This window comes from Eurypyga helias, unplaced genomic scaffold (genome assembly GCF_000690775.1).
Source record: "Eurypyga helias isolate BGI_N326 unplaced genomic scaffold, ASM69077v1 scaffold25105, whole genome shotgun sequence".
In the NCBI taxonomy this organism is placed as follows: domain Eukaryota; kingdom Metazoa; phylum Chordata; class Aves; order Eurypygiformes; family Eurypygidae; genus Eurypyga; species Eurypyga helias.
Window position 1 is genome coordinate 96,073 of NW_010249860.1, and position 20,127 is coordinate 116,199.

General features: G+C 38.2%; 1 protein-coding gene across 1 annotated transcript in view; it reads right to left on the reverse strand.

Annotated features, from left to right (window-relative positions):
* The window catches only part of STRN (striatin, calmodulin binding protein), a gene marked incomplete at its 5' end in the record, with an annotated part of 41,790 nt that overhangs the window by 2,333 nt on the left and 19,330 nt on the right, over nt 1–20,127 (reverse strand). Inside the window, 8 exons of the mRNA XM_010151517.1 lie at nt 1,974–2,114; nt 2,961–3,128; nt 3,944–4,065; nt 4,789–4,836; nt 5,846–6,021; nt 10,764–10,900; nt 13,557–13,700; nt 16,655–16,765. Of these exons, the coding sequence (XP_010149819.1) occupies nt 1,974–2,114; nt 2,961–3,128; nt 3,944–4,065; nt 4,789–4,836; nt 5,846–6,021; nt 10,764–10,900; nt 13,557–13,700; nt 16,655–16,765 (1,047 nt within the window). The remainder of the gene's footprint in view (nt 1–1,973; nt 2,115–2,960; nt 3,129–3,943; nt 4,066–4,788; nt 4,837–5,845; nt 6,022–10,763; nt 10,901–13,556; nt 13,701–16,654; nt 16,766–20,127) is intronic.

Here is a 20,127-nt window from a genome sequence, read left to right on the forward strand (position 1 = left end):
CTGGTCAAGCCAAACTTTATTCATAACACAGAGACAGTACAGGAAAATTAACAGTGCAGGCAGTATGTTTCCAAGCAAACAGGCTCCTGTGTCCTTACCCTCACAGAAGAAAACCCACCTACTATTATTTGATATACACAGATTAAAATTCTTATTGAAGAAAAGATCCTAGATCATAGGACAGCTATTTTCCTAGCCTTCAAGAATTCTGAAGTATCACAGATACATACACACACAAAAAAAGTATAGGGTTTTTTTTATTTAGAAGTCTAGCCATTGCTGTGATGCACTAGTCCGAGCAAGAGTCATCTTAAAAGGCATAGATTACCACAAAAACGCAAATAGCCACTCCACAGAACACCAAAATACACTTATCTTCTTTCATGTGGGAGTTGACTGTATTTAGTTAAACTGCTGCCAAAGAACATTCACGTCATCTAATCAAAATTCTTACTAAAATAAACAAAATAGAATACTAGTATAGGTTCACTTGCTACCAAGGTGGTGAAGACTTCAATTTACATCTTTCTATAAAAATCTGAACCTTCAAGTAGTGTCAGCATCCACAAGAAACTTAAAAAATATGAAAGTGTAAATTCAGGAAAAACACATCCATAGTCATAAACCTCACTAAAAGTATGAAAAGCACATGAAGCTGCATCACAGCCAGAAAGCCTCACAGTTTTAATACACAGATTGAGGCTTATACTGACCAGCAGAATCCCTGAGTGGTGGTGGTAGGGCATTTTAAGTGACTCCTTTTCCTCTTGCCTAGTTCTTGTAGATTTTTTTTTTTTTAAATATATGTAAGCTTAGATATAAGCTTACTTACCTACAGAAGTACTGTTACATAACTAAAGATCCTGAACAGGGACTGCTGGTTGCCATGCCATGGCCTTACTGCCTTAAAAGAATATTAATGAATTAGAGTAAGGAGGAAGAGGTGAAAGTAATAGAAGGGAAAAAAAAGGTAGGTCAATTTCAATGAAGAGAGATAATTGGCTAAGGACTATTTTTTCAGACAGGAATGTGGGTTAAGACAAAGATGTGGGTTAAAAAAAAAGACATACGGCACAGCAAGGAATAATATAAAAGAAGGGAGATGGCACATTCCATTCCCTCTTATAAAATGACAGAGTCATTCAACTATTTTAAAACAGACAAGCAAAGTCAATGAGAAGGGCTTACAAACTTTTAAAAATGGGTTCCATACAATTCACTGACAAAACTTTTAGGGGAAAACTTATCAAAATTTTAAAGAACATTGAATGCTTCTGTTGTTATCAGGTTACCATTTTGGCCTGAATATGAAATCTCATGCTGCAGCTCATTCTGGTCTCTTTCCTGATAGCTGACTCCTTACAGTTTCCTCTAACATTTCTGGTATTGGCCACTGCCATGATCCAAGGCATTATATGGAACCTTGTGAAAACTCTTCCACTGGAGCTTTGCTTTTCTCTGACAGTGAAAGCTTCAACAAAAGCCGGACTGCAAATGAGCCAAAAGTGTATATAGAACTTAGAAAAGGGATAGCCCATAGGAAAACCAAAAAAAGAGTATACACAGAAACACTCCCAAATTTTTAATACAGTCAACTTTAGATTTTCCTGATATTACCTCTCTCTTGCAATTTTGGACTGAGGAGAATGGAATCTCAAAGCTGCAAGTGATTGGGCTCTATTTAAAGAAACCTGTTCTTTGTGCTACTGTTCCTTGAAAAGAAATTCAGATAGTGTGGGCTTGTTCCTTCTACCTTCTTTCAAAAGTATATGCACTCTTCCGCTACTGAAATACCCATGAGGTCTGTTGTAGGAGTGATGATTTACTGTTACATCTCAAAACACAGCTTGTAACATAATTCATGTTATAATTTATCATGGCACTGCCTAATTGCTTGGAAACACTGGAATGACTATTAAAAGTATCAATCTTAAACAAGCAGTTTGGGTTGTTTTTTTTTTTTTTATACATACTAGTATCTACACTGGACTCCAGGGTAAGAATTCGTTGCCGTGTCTCCATGTTAAAAATGCTAGTGTGTCCACTGTTAAATGATGCTACCATGAGGCTTGGGTCACTGCTCACAAGGTCTACTGATGAAGGGATTCCCATTTCTAGAAAACAACATAGAGAACATTTTCATACGACTTAATTGGTATAAAGAAAACCAAAAAACCCAAGATCTGACACGCTTCACACTGTAATTTGATGTCTGTCCAGTTATGCCAAATTTTATTTTATCTCAAAGCTGTTCTAAAGAGTCAAGGAACTGCTTCAGTTCCTGGGCTGCCTTTAGGACAATCAGCTCTAAGAGTCTGGCAGTGTCAACAGGCTCATTCTAGAGCACTGACTCAAACAGCATCTTCGAGAAATTAGGCTCTAACCAATAGCATTTTGATTCTGGCATGACATTTCAGTAACTAAATGCAAAGGACAATTTTTTTAACTAGCAGCATTTAGGATGACTAGGTTATTGCTATTTCATTAATACGCAAACTCAGAAATTCAACTGGAATCTCTGTGTCAGAAGCACACAAAACAATCTGAGAAGATACACTGACACCTGCCTGAGCATAAGCACTGGCTACTCCAAACCTTGGGATGGGAGCAGGAGTGTAGGAAGCAGGGGGAAGACAATTTTATTCTCGACAAACAAAAAGCAAGGGCTTAATGAAAACTCAGTTTGAACCTGAACTATGGAGTTGATACATTCTACTCCATGGTTCTAGTAACATCAGCATATCATCTGAAGCAGCTGGCTGTTAGATGCACACAGGGGGGCAGTCAGGAACATCTATTCAGCTCACATCAAAGGAGAAGGGACCCAACATTTACTCCCTCCCTCCCCGCCCCAAACATTCATAAAGACATAAAATCCAGCAAAACAAACAAGAAAGATTTCTACTCATTAGCCAAAACAGTGATTCTCAATAACTTTAAGGTAGGGCACTTCTCCATACCTTGATTATCATTAAATATATTGAGAGCTGGAGCAATTTCTGTAGCTTTCCATAAACGTATAGTGCCGTCTGCTGAACAGGACAGCAAACGCTGGTGTGTGCCACTGTAAACCAGACCCCACACTGCATCTGTATGGCCTACAAAAGCACCTCTTAGAACAGAAGGATCTGTGAACAAAATACAACAACACATGTTTTTAAACAAAATTTGAATTAAGTCAATAGTTGTATCGTGGTCTGTGTTTAAGCCATTCCATAAAAAACCCGAGACGAATCAGGTCATATCAATATATATCTCTATTATTCTTGGATTAGATCTTGAATTTCATCAGCATACACAGTATTCAGTTATCCAGTTTACAAATAATGGAACAAAACAAAGTTTCAGCAGAAGGGGCAGCATCAGAGTTGGCAAAGCACACTGACTTTACAATTCATTTGGAACAGCCATTAATGACACATCAGCCTGTTTTTCCAAAAGTCGGCTTTGACGCCAACCGCATCTGAAGCCACGCAAAGTGAAAAATGTTTCAAATCACAGACAGAAAGCTGACATCCATTCAGATCCGGTAAATCTTACCAAAGTGGGCCTTTTTAGCTGTTTGCAGACAGCATTGATAGCTTTGGTCTCCAACTACACCACCTCTTTTTATCTCAATTGCACACAGATTTATCGAAGAAACAGAACATTAAAATACACATTTACTGTACTTGCCACGGACCAGGTTTAAGTCCTGTACTTACTCAACCTAGCTGCTTCTCAAAACTGTGATGAGATCAAGGCCTTTAAGAAAAGGACATATTTTATCTTCTCATCAACCAGCATCAGTACTAAAAAAAACATTTACTTGAAGTAATCAAAGCCAACGTTAAATTCTCTTTTAAATGTTCAAAGAAGCATTAACTACAGATTATACTATTTTAGGCTGATAACGCCAGTGTCACTAAATGTACCATTTCACTGCTGTGTGACAACAACGTACCGTAAGAGTCATAGGGGTCAATGTTCGGGTTGGTTGTATTCCAGCCATGGATGAGGCCATCCGTTCCCCCACTGTAACACTGTTCACCATTACTGCTCATCACCACACAGAGCACTGGTCCACTGGAAGAACATCCCCGCAAAGAAACATTGACTATTAACTTTTTCATTATGGAAAAAACAATGCCAACTCAATCTTCACGTTTCCCTGTCAGACCCAATTCACTTGCTGCATGAACAGAAATTCTGCATAGCCAGATCATATGCTACAACACTTCCCACAAAAAACCCCCGCAGTATTTGGTCATGTAACTACAGTCAGAACAATTCAATCATTACGGCACATGAAATATGAAAAAGTGTCATAGTTTTATATTATAGGCTTCGTTATGTTGCTTAAACAGATTTTTCCCTTGTTAACAGGCAGCTTCATTCTACAGATGTTCATATCTGACAAAAAGGCAAGAGCTGTAAAGATGAACAGAACACCTAACCAAATTTGAACTCAATTAATCTGTAAATTTATAGTTTGGTTGGGGTTTTGTTGGGGTTTGGGTTTTTGGTTTGTTTGGGGTTTTTTGGGTATTTTGTGGGGTGTGGGTTTTTTGTTTTCATTTGGCTTTTTTTTTCCCTCCCTTTTTTTAAACCTGTGGTGTACCTAGCTCCAGAGAAATAATTATGCAGAAAGGAGATGAACATATGCAAATATTTAAAATATAACATGGGAACTAAAAGCATTATATGAAATTACTAGGTGATGAACTGGAAATTACTTTAAAAAAAAATCTGTCTCTCTAAAAATCATGTATTTCTCAAAATATGGCAATGTCCTCAGGAAATACTCACCTATGTGCTCTGAAGGTATATATTGGCTCTACATCAAGAGAAGCACTCCTAAATGAAGCACAAGAAAATATTAACATGCATATAACCCTACAGGAAATGCTTTACAAAAACCTGCCAAAATTGCTAAATGCTTAAAAATCACTGCTACATCTTTTGAAGTGTTTGTCCCAGAGCTTCCTCTCCCGGCATGATTTTTCATGTATCTAGTCATTTGTAACATCCTTTCAAAATATGATGGGATTCGGTTCGTTGGCTGGGTTTTGTTTCTTTGTTTAAAGACTTTCAGGGAAGAGAGTCCACAAACTCACACACCAGTCAAACCAGTAGGCACATCAGTGGGGAGGCAGGTGCGGAGGGCCATCAGTATCACATTGAATATATCATTAAGTGTCCCCATTCCCTACCAGAAGAAAGGATTTTGTGACACCTTTTTATACCAATGCTGTAGCACAGTTACAAACCACTTAAACCACTGCTCTGTACCAACCAGGTGCTCGTTAGAGGCTGCAGGAAGACCATATGCTTTGCTCAGGCCTCCTAAAAGGTCTGACGTACTCCCTTACTACATTAGCCCTGCTAAGAATTTGCTCTCATATCTGCAAGCCCCCAGCAGCAGTGCACAAGGGAACCTAGCAACATCTCTGTCAAAGGTTAAAGCTACAGGCATGTATACGCATGCATGTGTATACATATATATGTGCATATATAAATGCATTTCTATACATTTATATACACATGCAAGCAGGCAAACAGGCCACATCCAAATATTTTCACTAGTAAATTAATTTGCCATGTTATCTGCAAGGAGAATATAATGAAATGAATGGTTTTCATCTTCACAAACAAAACACATTCACAAACACGCATGGATTTCTTCTGACACTCCTTAAAAGCCCATCCTTCCCCAAGAGCTTGCTTTCCTACTCTTAAATTCATGGACCAATTTCCATTAATTCCAGGGGCCATCCAGTGAAGTGGCATCTAGTTGGTTTTTTGGGGGTTTTTCCCTTCATAAACAAAAAAGTTTTTTGAAACAAAGCAAAACCAAAAATCTTACTTTTTTGCTGGGGCTGTTTTTTGTAAATTCCACATTTTTAATGTATGATCCTCTGAAGCTGTTATTAAGACTGGTTCAACTGGATGAAAAGCGAGACCTCTTATTCCATCAAAGTGACTTCTTAATGTGAATTTGGGGTTCCATGTCTTTCTCAATGCATCCTTATTGTTTGCTATCTAATTAAAAAAAAAAAAAGCCAAACTTGTAATTAATATGGAAGGCACAAGGAAAGGAAGAAATCAGAAGTTTACTCTGGCATTTTCAGAAGATGTCAAATTACCTCACCCACTTTTCAGAACAACCTGCTACTGAGCAACAGTCCATTTAACACTGATCAGACAATTCAAAATGAGTATGAAAGTAGATGTATTCCTCAAAGGCAACGAGTACCGTCATGTCCACAGCAACACACTCCGTGCAGATCTGAAACACTCCACGTTTGTCAAGTTACACAATTTAAAGGTGAAAAGTACCTTTCTGACTGATACTGTGCTGTGAACTCAGTTTGGTGTTTGAAAGATGATCTGTACCTACTGGTTCTTTCATTAGCACTGGGCCTGACTCAGCCAAGCTGTGGTCCCTGAGTACCCAAAGATGCCACTGACATGGCATCTCAAGTAAAGATCTAAGAGAAATAGAGTGGTGTCTAGCAACACAGGAAGGAACACGATCTAACTTACTCGCCACTTAAGGCAATACAAGCTCTGTAATAATGCAAGACAAGTAAAGCTTGCCAGGATAAAAAAAAGGCAAAAAGAATTCGGCTACATGCTACGAACATAACTGGCAAGCAATAAGCTATCATATATACAGACACAATTACGTACCAATAAACACATTTTTAGAGGATCCAAAAAGAAAGCCCCTAAAAAAACAACAGTCCAACGTTGCTCCTCTGAACAAATGTTAAACCTAAAATGCTAAACAGAGATTTACCACTCTGTCAGTCAGCACTGCCACAGTTAAATTTACCTTCTGTAACTCCTGTTGACAGTGGTTATGGAAAACCAGGAAAACAAACAATTGTAACTAATGTTGATGATTTCATTATGTTGAAAGCTACAGATAATCCCAAATAATTTAGTCTCATTAACTGTAAAGAAGAGACAACTCTTTTGAGCCACTTCAAGAATCCACATTTTATTCTGGAATGTGGGGGAGGGATTTAGGAACAAAAGTGCTTTTTCTTAAGTTCTGTTACTTCTGGATTGAATAATAAAAAATATGCTCCAATTAAGAGGTTTTATAGATTTTTAAACAATGAGGAAGGAGCCATACCAAACAGCAGTTTGAAACTCATCATATTTCTTGGTAATCATGTACTGCCTGCTCAGGGAGACAACTCAGTTTCTCTGGCAGTTCACTGAGCTGAGCTGGTGCAATGAGGAAACAGGCAAACGCTGGAGCCGGTGTAAGGGTAGGGCAGGACTGCAAAGTTAGCAACTCTGGCAGATTTTCTGGAGATTGGCCAAGAAATTCTCAGCAAAAAGGGTACAAAACAGAGAGTATTCACGGATATCTGGAGAAGAATTTGGATGCCTCAACACAGGCTACTAATGCTGGTTATGTGACAGAGAGAAGCCTGTCTGCCCTCCATCTGCCATACGAGAGCACATGTCCTGTGTCACCTCTGCGAGAGCCACCCAGACACCTCAGAGGGCCCAATAGTGCACACCAGTTCTGACAGGGCAATATTCTCCATTTGCTTGCCACTCAAAGATGTTCTTCTAAAGGAGTCCAAGATGATTCGCTTATAAATTGGGAAGTAGATAGAGGGCAGACCCAGGTTCAGACGAGCAGCAGCGGTGGAAACAGGTTCCAGCACTGAGGGACCGCCTGCCTGGCCGCACCACCATCACCTCGCCTCACCCACCAGCCTCTCAAAGGCTGTAAGGCTGGGTTACTAACACAGCAGTTAGCCTCCTTTTCTCTCTCCCCACTGAAATACAAAAGCAAGGGAATCAGAGACTTGAAAAGTAGTTGTGGCATGTGGGGAATGGATGTTCAAACCCAAAATTAGTGCACCTGATCTGAGTTTGCCGGTAATAGCAGTATCGGTGCTTACACAGGCAACTTGAAAACTCCAGAAATAGCAATGATATGCAAGGAAGATTATGAACACTTGTCTCGTTCAGAGTAGCAGGAAATCAAGTTTTACCAGTCTGACAGTCAACATTGCTATAGTTAAGTTTACCTCTGTGTAACCATTGCTGATGGTGATTATGGAAAACCAGGAAAATAAAATTTGCCTACTGCAAAGTTCAAAACCTCAATGTCAGTAGATAGTATTAAACGTAATAATTCTGTAGTTCAGATACTCTTATGTACAGTACTGTCTCATAATTTTATGAAGCTTCTTAATCTACACAGAACACTAGGGAAAAAACCAGAACCAACCAAAGCGAACATTTGTTAAGACAACAGTGCATAACAGAAGCAAAAAAGAACATATAAACTTGAGAGTGTTGGCTAAAAATCTGGGAAATTTAATCTTGTTAGATATTCTAAAAACTTATCCAAGAAAGGAAAATTTTATTTTTGAAGTATTAAATTCATGATCTCCATTACCAAGTGAAAAATCATTCTTTAATTTACAGACAGCCAAAGCAACACATGAAAAACTTAAGCCATGAGATGAGGTAGGTTCATGCTGCAGAAGAAAAAAACTCCAGTATAAGTGTCAGTGGGAAAAAAGGGACTGAAAACAGGAAAGTGCCTGCAACTCTTGAGAGCAATTACATTTAAAGACTGATTCACAGGAAATCTTTCAACTTCATTCTCCGCATGATTCAAAATTGACACTTTCAAAAAAAAAAAACCCAAACCCAAAACAACCCACACTAAGCTTCCTCTAGTCCTGTTTGATTGATATTTGGCAGGTGGAAGAAAGTATGAAGTAGTCCAAAATAAAAACAGATCATATTATTTGTAAGCTAGTTTTCCAGTTAAATTTGTAATGGAAAAACTAGCCCTTCGTTTTGCTTCAGTAAAAAGCACAGTGACAAACACAGGGAGCTTTGTAAACTTTTTTTAAATTGTCAGCACTAGAAAAGATAGAGGTAAGAATGACTATGAATTCCTGATCACAGGACTTCATAAAGGCATTTAACAAGTGAACAAACAGAAGTTAATATTCTCAACCATGCAGAAAAGGATAGGGATATGTAAAGAAATGCTAGATTCCATAAATGAAAGCTGTTAGTTCAGGATATAGTCATGGACAAACACTGCAGTTTTTATGGATATCTGAATAATGAAGTCAAGAAGTGAAAGCACTGAGCTCTTGCACAGATGATTTAAGTTTAGTCATGTCCTCTGAATTTAAAAATTCAGCACTGAAGTTTTGCGTAAAATAAATTAAATTTGTACACTATCTTACCCCTTTTTGGAGCCAAGGTTAGGGAAGATTAGCAAAATATTAAGAGCTGAGCTCAAATTAGGAGATAACGCTAAAATACTGAATTTTAGCAGAGATGTTTGATGTCATTGCAATCCTGATGATTCACAATGCATCAGATGCTCAGAAACCTGCTACAGTACTAGAGCACATTTCTGCACTGTCACTCTCAAAACGTGTGTAAACCTCTTAACTATGTAATTTACTGCTTTACAAGTACATACAGGGTAAAATTTCAAAGGAAGGACTTGCAGGTTATTTCTGAAGTCTCAGATTTGATTTGTGATAGTAAAATCCCAGATGGTGATTACCTAAAGAGTCATACTTGAACGGCAATGGCTCCTCCCCAATACACAGTACTAAAAGAAATCCCTCAGCCTTGACAGAGCTGGACAATGCAATAGCAAGATTAATCTAAAGTGGACAGATCACATAGGAACAGATGATAAAGTAATCGCTGAAGTATCTTTTTCTAAGAAATCAAAAATACAGACAAAAATTGTGTACGACTGCGAAGAAGCAATTTTAAGAAATATTATTCATAAGAAGTGAAAGAAAAAGAAGCCATTGCCTACACACAAAGCCACAGAAATGCTGGCCACAATAGCCTCCTAAAAATTTTCTGGTCCAGCTTCCCATTTGAAATGAGACTGTTGTCCACACCATGTAAAGTAAGTCACAGCTGTCCCCCAATCAAGTCTTGAACATTTCCCAGGAGAGGGATTCACAGATTCTCTGGTTAATTTGCTTCAGTATCACTTCCTACTTAACACTTCTTTCCACTAATGTCCAACCTGAACCTCCCAAGCCATAATTTGCTACTGTTTACTCTTGCTTTAACAAATGGCACTATGAAGAAGCTTGGCTCTATCATCCTTGTAAGCATCCTTCCAAAACCTGGTGGCTGCTATTCAAGCACCCCTTAGCCTCCTGACAACTGAACAACACTAGTTTCCCCTAACATCGCAGATACATGCTACTGGACTGTCCCCAACTTCTTCACAACCCCTGAAGTAGAAGGGCCTAAAACTACACAGAGGTATGGCCTCATCAGCCCCATGTAGAGGGGACATTAAATTCCCTCAGTCTGCTGTCCATGCTACTCCTAATTTTGCTCAGTGTAACCGGGGTTAGAGGTATCCAGCTGTATCACTGTCACCAGTTACATATTTACACGGGGCTTGGAGCAACCTGGTCTAGTGGAAGGTGTCCCTGCCCATGGCAGGGGGGGTGGAACTAGATGGTCTTTAAGATCCCTTCCAACCCAAACCACTCTATGATTTCACTTACTTTAAACTATTTGAATGACATGGCAGGCAAGTAAGAGAAGGAAAGGGGCTTGCAGAGAGCTTGAGGGCTGCTGCGTATGGGAAAAACATATCTATCAAGTAAAAGTCTGTGACATCTGGCAGCATAATTTTAACAGGAAAATGTTTTCTGCTGAGTCTACACATACGTAACTCACATCTGCCTTCAGCAAGTAGACAGAAGGACCCCGAGTTACCATTAATAACCACTTACGTCGTATGTCAGTGAATCTGCCTCGTTGGCTACTGTAAGGCCTGCCAGTTCTCCAAGACCCAGCTCATTTTCAAGGGCTTCATCTGTTCCCATAATGAAAGATTTCCCTGAAGAAGGAGGGAATGTTAAAGCTTCCACTGCAAGAAAACAAAACAAAAAAACCTGAAACATGGGTTTATACAACACTGTTTAGTAAAAGCATATTTTCCACTTCCAAAATACTAAATATCTGTCAAGTACCTGAGAACAAGAAGATATAAAGGCTGCATAAAAGTAGCCATTTTAAAGAGTAACACTGTAGTTACTAATGGACAGTAACCTCTGAACAAAATACTTACACTTGAGGCATGCGTAAGACAGTAAGTGTAATTAGCCACAGGAGGGAAGAACAGACTTCCATTCACCCACAGAGAATGCAAAAGTATCACAGAAACACTCAGGCCCTTCCCCAATTCCGCTATAAAATATACAAGTAGGCTCTGGAGAAGTAGCAAAAATGTAGACAAGAATATCTGGTGGGAGCAGCTGGACTTGTCCTTCCCAACACTGCACCGGCACACACCCAAAAGCATGTCTACAATGAAGCTCTTCACATGCGCTCCAATCTAGCAACACGACTGGAAGCTGAGAATTCATCACTACCTGTAAAATCAATTTAACTAACAGGTTAGTCAGCACTGAAATCCAGGTTTTAGCTCGCAATATGAAAACGTACTGGTTCACAGCTGCTATAGCATGCCTATAGGAGCTCCAGTCAATGTAGCATAAACACATCCATTGGCAGATTCCCTAGAAATGGGAGGATCAAAGGCTAAGAGGAGTACAGTTCACACACTCATGTCACACAAGGCTCTGCATCAAGTGGTACGACTCTGAAAGAAGCTGTGCCTTAACCAACTTCCCTCTACAACAGCTCTCCAAGTCTACACAAGGGGACTGAATGGATGAAAGTGTGTTATCTTATGGACACGAGAGATATGACTCAATTTTATCCACATTTGTCTCAAATTAAAAGGGTTTTTAAGTAAATTCCAATCCCTCCCACCCCACCCCACCCCCCTTTATCCCATTGTAAATACAAGCCTTGGCAATACTGTTGCTACCAGGGAGAGAGAAAACATCATCTCATTTTCAGTCTCTTATTTTAGTTTAACAGCATTAAGTTAAAAATCAAACAAACTATGTTTTACAAGGAATAGTCTCCATCTGCTCAGGCTGCTTCCCCCTCGTCCGAGGGCATCAGGTTCAGATATTATTCAATTCCCCTTCAGTCCACCCAACATAAAGTAAGCTAATCTTTCCACGGTCTTTCTGTTTCACATCCATACCTCTATTGAGAGCCCTGTTTGCTTTCGATTACTTTGTACAATCCAACAGAAGCACTTCAAGCTCTGCCATTTGATTAGGTCTCTTAATTATTGTCTTTTAGTCAAAAATACCTCTTACCTCCTTCACCCTGAAGTCTGAACTACCATTCTCTTTTTCTCTCTTTTGAACTTATGTACTATCCCACTCAACACCCAATATACACTGGTCTTCAAATTGGAAGTTACTAGAATAAATAAATTGTATAACAAAATTAAAAAAAAAATCAGAGTCTCAGATTTATGAAGGAATTAATACACAGCTACTAGTTTGTAATACTGAACTCAGACTGGTAACAGTCAGCTGTCCTCTTCTGTTCAGATCTGAGTCTCTGAATTAAAAAACACATTCTTGAAAGGACATGAAAATAGAGCTCTGCTAACATGGCTCTAAGTACATGTGAGAAAAGTTGGAAACATCCACCAAAAAATTCCTCCGCTTCTCGAAGTGTTGCTAAGTTACCCACTTCTTTCATAAAGAAAATCACCGAGCATGTAGGAAATAGAACTACCGAGATCTTTGGTAACTATACTACACACCCGGGCTTTTTATGCATCTTAATTATAACTTGGCTGACCTACTTTTTCACACTCACAGAGAACCTGAGAAGTGAAACCTGTGTTTTGCTCATTTTTCCAAAGACATATTTACCATTTCAATAAAGAGCATGCGATAAGCTCTCTTACAAATTATATACCCTCATATATTTATATTATTACACTGTATCTTACAGCCATTCAAATACTGAATCAAGTAATACTATCTCTGAAAGTTGTGAGATCATCTAAATAAAATAACCACACGTGCCTCTGCCAAGTAAGTGACTTTCCATACTTTGACTAGCCGTTATGAGAATTTTCTTTTAATTTTTGGAACACATTATGGAAATCAATAGAGTGGCGAGCTGTAAGCTGTTCCATATGATTCACTACACAGTCACCACATGCATTTAAAAGCTACACCTAGCCACTTGCATTCACCTGCAGAGCGTCTATCTTTGCACTTAAAGAACATATACATATGGGAGTGTGTCTATGTATATACATACACAATTAAAATTACGTTAATGGAGGGAAAAACAGATGCTCTTATGCCCTAAAGTTTATGTTCCACACGACTGCCATGCCTGAGCACAAACAAAAGCAAGTGACTTAAGATCCTCATATTACAAAGCCACCAAGTGCCAAAGAAGGTTCTTCTGTCATGCTGAAAGGTATTCAGACAAGACTACCTCGGTAGGTGTCTCGACCTTACTGATGGCGACCAGAGAGGAGGAACGGGAATGCCATTTATCGTACTTAGACAGAACTCGTCATGCTGAATCAGTATTTGTAAAGTGCTTGGAAAGTTTTAGAGAATAAGCTTTAAGCAGAAATAACCACAAACATCTACGCTTTACAAAAGCGTATGCACATTTTTAGTTATTACCTTCATCTGTCCTGTTTATCTCATGTTCAATGAGTCTTGAGCTACTGGGCCTAGAAGGTGGTGCAACAGATGGCTGTAATGAAGGGAGATCATCAACATCTCTCAAGTTTGCAAGCATATCTTGCAGCTTTGATCTGTTGGGCCCTACCCAGAAAAAAAAAAAAAAAAGAATTAAATGGTTTATGCACAGTTTATGATGGCACTAGTTGTATCAGATAGGCTACAGCAGCACATGCAACAATGGATCGTACCTTGCATTATAACATTACCACAGAAAACGTAATGAGCCCTTATTTTCAGCAGTAACTAAGCATTCAGCATGAAATGAATTTCTTGAAAAGAAAGCGATAGAAGCAACTGCGAATTGCGAACGCACATCTTTCCCCACATCTATGAACGCATAATGCTACTTGCATGGGATGCTGAAGAATGCCTCCAGCTGAGTGACACTGATTGTCAGAATATTTACTTTTCCAAAATGATAGCTGACATTTGTGAATACTTTAAAGTTTGTGCATCGGGTACTTTCTGCAGCATATGCTTATGACAACATGATTACTTTAAATTTATTTGTGCAGTAGTGTAGTATTGTGAACTACATAATCCAGAAAGTTATACTTATGTAAAAATATAAATGCAATTGGATTCACTGGCCTACTTCCTGAAGCTAAATATGGTGAAGACCCATGCCCTTCTTGACACTTACCTGTGCTTTGCTCCATCATTTTCCCACATCCCTGTTTTGACTGTTTTATATAGGATTGAGGCTGAAACATATCTTCGGTAGTTTTTCCTGTTGTAAGTTTAATTAAGAATGGGAAAATGTCTTACCCATAGTCCATTATGTTTTTTCCTAGACCAGTAAATAATACAGCTATTTTTAAGCATGTTTAACACAGAAGTGTACCCCAATACTCTGTCATAAAACCATTCTATGATTCTATTGTCTTACTACTTCCCAGAAGTGTTTACTACAGCCTTGCAAAATCATAAGTTTATTAATGCAGTTGCAAACTCTACTTTGTCCACCCTAATCATGATGACAGATAATAAACTAAATTGTATTAATTTGTCTGTCACAATACTGCTTGATTGAGGAAAACAGTAAGTAGGATTTTGCAAGATTGCTTTACTATAATATCTGATCTATAAAAACAATATTTTATTTAGTAGAAATTTAGTGTCTAAACACCATTTATTATGAGATTAAAGTCATAGAAACAAACTTGGTACAATTTAACATCAACATATTTAGTCCCTTCTTTTTTCCCCAGACTTCCTTCCTCACATTCTTCTTCACCACGTGCAATATCACGAACAGCTGAAAACAGGCTGTGATTCTTCCTGATTTTTCTGCATTGATGCCCTTCCAAAGATGATTTGTCCATGGAAAGATGCTTAATTTCTTTACTGCAGTAAACCATTTGGTCTCCCAAGATCAAACCAATCAAATTGATCCAAAAGGTACAGTAAATGTACTGAGCAGTAGTTATCTTCAGGAAGGAGCACTGGATGTCCAAGTGCTGCCTTACATGAGGAATTTTTCTTATAAATATATAAAACATGTTCCAAAAATATCTGTGTCTATATTAGCAAGTAAATATTAAGTTTTATTATCAAAAATAAAAGCTCTCAATAGCTGTTCAAGAACATAATTTCCATAGTTGGATTCTGCTAAATTAACCCCACAAGTGCTTACCCTGAAGTACGCAGCATGTCTGCATATTTTTAAAATAACAGACAAGTACAGAAATCAATTTCACTGAAGTCATATATTGGTATGCCCTCTCTACCTTAACTATAAAGAAATTCAGAATAAATTTTGTGAAACATGAACACTTTAGTTAGCCAGCTCAGCTTCTTGTCAGACTAGCAATTAATTTCCAGTAACTTAAATGATTCCAAAGATGAAAAAATATCACCTGAGAAATTTAAAATACGGTAATGATTTACTTTACAAGAAAAGAGAAAAAAAAGAAGGTTTAGTTTGTGTATTTGACAGGGTAATTTCAGCAATGTAACCAATGGCTGAGCAGCAGCTTATCACATTTACTGTCAACACAAGAAAAAACAAAGTCAGTCAGCCTCAATGATGTGAGGATCTGACAACTTCTGCACAGTTACGCATGTCTTTTTGCAAGTGAGAATTTCCTTGGTATCCATAAGCATCTTCCCACAAAGGGAGAAACATCCCTTTAGTTTATTACTGGGCTACATGCAAGCTTATTAATTTACACCATTCACCTGTGAATTCTCAATATGGCTGGATGTTTGAAATACAGCTGTGAATACAGTGTCTCATTTTAATCACTTCCTCTGAGTTCAAAAACTTTTAAGGCTTACTTATCATAAAACATTGATTTTTACAAAACATATTTGTATTTCAAGAAACGTAACAAAAATATAATACAGGGCTAGAAACTGTATTTCAGATACTGATCAGAGTTTTTTGTTTGGATAAAAATACCCAACATTTTTAAAGGCTAGTCCCACAGGTATGAAAGTCAATACATAAATCCTATGATTTACAAATAAACTGATGGTCAGAGTTGCTTCCTATTTCGAGCCCTGCATAACAAATTACGATGACAGCATGACTTTCATGTTGTGAATGTTAAGTATAAACAGGGGTAGAAATTAACCTGTTTTCTCCCTCTGTCTAATAGGATACTCAAGACAGTTTGTTTTGGGTTTTTTTTGTTTAATTTACATACCAGACTTGCACTCTTCCTGTGAAACTGGCATGTTTCCAGCTAACAAAGGGCTTGGAAGTCTTCTGTATTAAAGTGTGAACTATTAAACCAATGCCTTTTACAATTTAAGTTTCTGAATAACAGAAGTATAATCCATGCTCAAAGCAATAATTTTTACTTAATCCAATACCTGGTTGGAAGAAGTTATATCTAATCCAACTACTCATCACGTAACTTGATTGACTACCATTAATTTCAACCCCTGAGAACTGGTGAACAGGAAAGCAGTCAGGAGCAGCAAAGTAAAAGAGTAAGTAATTTTAGGAAAACATTGAAAAAGAGATAGAATTAAGGGTGTGAAAGATGTGGGATTTATGATTTTAAGGTGCAATGTTTTCCACTTACTCTTCACCCCCTTTTTCCCCTTGCGCTCCTTTTTGTATTGTTCCTTGAGTTTGGTTATTACTCCCTGGTCGACATTCCAAGCTTCAGGCATGAGACACTGGTCTTCCTTTTCTAAACAAAGTGAAACAAATGAAACATCCTTTTTCAATAATGTCACCAAGTGATCTCCACTGAAGGAGGTAACAGCTGCTGTCAATGGCATTTGTCTTTTATTTTAAACAGACAGAAATAGCACCAAGCTTGTGAAAGCTGTAAAACTGCTACTCACATTCTACTTCTGTTTGCTCAGAATTTTCTTAACAAAAAAGTGAGATGAAGTTTCACATGCCTAATTTCTATAACCAAGCACACAGCTCTTCATAAACGTAAGCAACATTTAGTTTATACTAAATCAGGACATCTTTTTCAGCTTTTTCTTTCCTCCAGGGAAAGGATTATGATATCTAGAAGCAGCAGCTATGTTACTGGTCAACATAACATTACAACTCAGATGTTGCATCACTACATTTCAATTTCTCACTTCATTCCCCTTGTGGCACGCTGTCATATACACAAAGCAGCAGCGTATGTAAAACATTCTGGAACATAGCATACATGTCACCAAGTGTCGTGGCTTAGCCCCCGGCAGCAACTAAGCACCACGCAGCCGCTCAGTTAGAATATAATCTTGAAGGACCAAAGCCATGAAACTTGACAAAAAGGGGAAGGTCTGAGGTCTTTGAAAAAAATGCACAAAATATTTCAACATGCCTAATGAAAAGAAATCCTCACTTATAAAAAAAAAAAAATTTAAACATCTCAAGTTGCTTCCCATGAGACATGACACAGAGAAGAAGTATTCTTCCAACAGTATTGCATTTGGAGATTCTGAACAACAGCTCTTCCTCAACTGTGTTCATTTTCATGACCATTACAGCTACAAATTTTTTTGAAACACATTATCATTTTGCTTTATTTTTCTCATTAAAATCTCAACCTTATTATTTAAAAATTAATTCCTTTCAGACTAAATTTGCTTTGTACATGAAACTATTCAGAGCTTTTAATAAACGAACAATAATAAACTCATCCTCAGACTAATATGCAGACAGGGTATTAAGTGTCCGTATAGGAAGCACAACACTACCGATCACAATCTGAAGGCATCTCTGTGCTTGGACCGAGGATTCAAAACCAGACACGGGTTCTTAGTGAGACTGGCTTGTTAGAAATGAACTATCTGAAAAAGACCCAGGGAACCTCTATCAGCATTAAATTGAAGAGGATTCGGCAGCATGCTCTTGCAGCAAAGGCGAACAGCTGTATCCTGGGCTGTATTAACAAGAATGTTGCCAGTAGGATGAGGGAAGTGATTATTCCCCTCTGTCTGGCACTTGTGAGACCACACCTTGAGTACTGAATCCAGTATAATATCTCCTCTTCTGGGAAGCCTTGTAAATATAATGCCAAGTACCTACTATTGACACAGAACAGCAAGTCTAGGGGAGCTACTAAGATGGATGAGGCAGGCGGAGCAGATGAGCTGCAAGGAGGGGCTGACAGTACAGTGCGTGTTCAGCGATGGCAAAAGAGGCATCATAGTGCTGCCTACAACTACCTAACAGACAGGTGTAGAGAAGACAGACTCTACTCAGGCTTGCATCACAGAAGGATAAAATACTTTTCACCACGCAGATAGTCAAATACCAGAACACTGCCCCTGAGAGTTTATGGGAACTCCTTTCTTGGAAGACATTCAAAACTTGACAGGAAGAAGGTCAGAGTAACCAGCTGCAAATGGACCTGAGCAGGAGGTTGGACTAGATGATCTCTCACTCCTTTGAACCCTCCAGTCACAATCCTATACTCATGAGTGACAGATTATTTCAAGATTCAAAGTTTTGAGCCATTAGTCTTTTTGCAGAAGCTATGAAAATAGGGATAGGAATAAGCTGAAGAGAGACTCCAAGAAATAGGTGGTCTGTGGGCTAAGTCATGTCCTCTTAATACATATGGCCAGTTAAGTATCACTAATGATCAAAAATTGCATGAAAAACTCAAAAAGGTATGAGAAAAATCATGTTTTAGAGAAACAAGTAAGTATTCTTTCTGGGACCAGGTTAAAAGTTTTAATCATGCATTTCCTCCCTGGCTGGAGAAGATTTGTTTTCTCTCCTCCAACAAAAAGTTTAAACGGATTTGTATTAGTATTTTTGCCAGGAAAACACTTAAGATGTTGTTTTTCTACAGACTGTACCAGGATGCTTCCTGCATGTCCTGCAGGTTCTATTCAACTTCACAAGTGGATCCTGAACTATTACAGAGCAAGTGTTTTACAGTTTAAAAATTACCTGAACACTTCTGAGAACCTTTCAAGCCAATTAGGTTCAACGGATTACTGTAACTGATCAGTAATGCTTGGATGCAAAATGAAGCAAGGACTTCCTCTGTTTGCTTCTATCCTTGCTATGCCACATCACTTCTCTACGCTACATTCAACAGTTTCACTTAAAACAAATTGGCATAAGTGATTCATAACTGCAGTTCCTTGAAGAAGCTTATTCTTATATGCAGTTACCCTAAAAGACAGGTTGTGAAACAAGTAATTGAAAAACATCAACATCTAAAACCCAAAAAAACCCTTAATATTTCTAGAAATGAAACTTAACAGAAATTGTCATGGAAAGCAGTAATGTTAGATTTTTGCTCATTTGTACTCAGCTGTCATCAATGAAAGTAAAAATAAACCAGAAGTGTGAATATGAGAACAAAAAAGCTCCTGCTGGCATACTAGGTTTTTGGTGACACAAGCAACAGCTACAGTGTTCAACCATAAATGGATACATTTTTTAATATTAAAAAGAGAATTATCAGCACAACCTAATAAAAATGTTTTTCGTAGGAAAAGAGTAACACTCCTAAATGTTTGGTGAACAGAATACTGACTGCTATATCATATTGATATTGAGACACATCCTTTTAAGCAGAGAGGCTACACGACACTGAACAATAATTTGGAGTCCAGCAAGAGCTGGACATGGCTTCAGTGAAACACGTGAGCTAACAGCTCCGAGGTGCTGTGGGGGCCCACAGCTACCATGGCGTATTTGTCTGTCAAGGTTTCAGTTCCATTATAAAGCTCAATTATTTCCCATCCACTCCCGCAGCTCCCTCCGTGTCCACTTATGTTTAAGACTTTCCAGAGCAGCTTAAGGAGGAAACAACTCCTCATCAAGACATTTAACCAGTTCTCTTCCTTCTTCCCTTCTCTACACAGTGGGTTTATGCAGAATAATTATGTTAAGGTGAAGTGGATGAGGGCATTCTGGGCTGCAGGACATTAACCTCAAGGGACAGAGAAGAGTTTGTGAAAGTTGCTCTATGAAGAGAGGGCTTAAAGATATGTTCTTATGACTAAAAAAAATAGAAGAAAATTTGAGCAACTGTATAGTTCATATTGCTCAAATTGCTATCACACAATAAAAGTACAATTA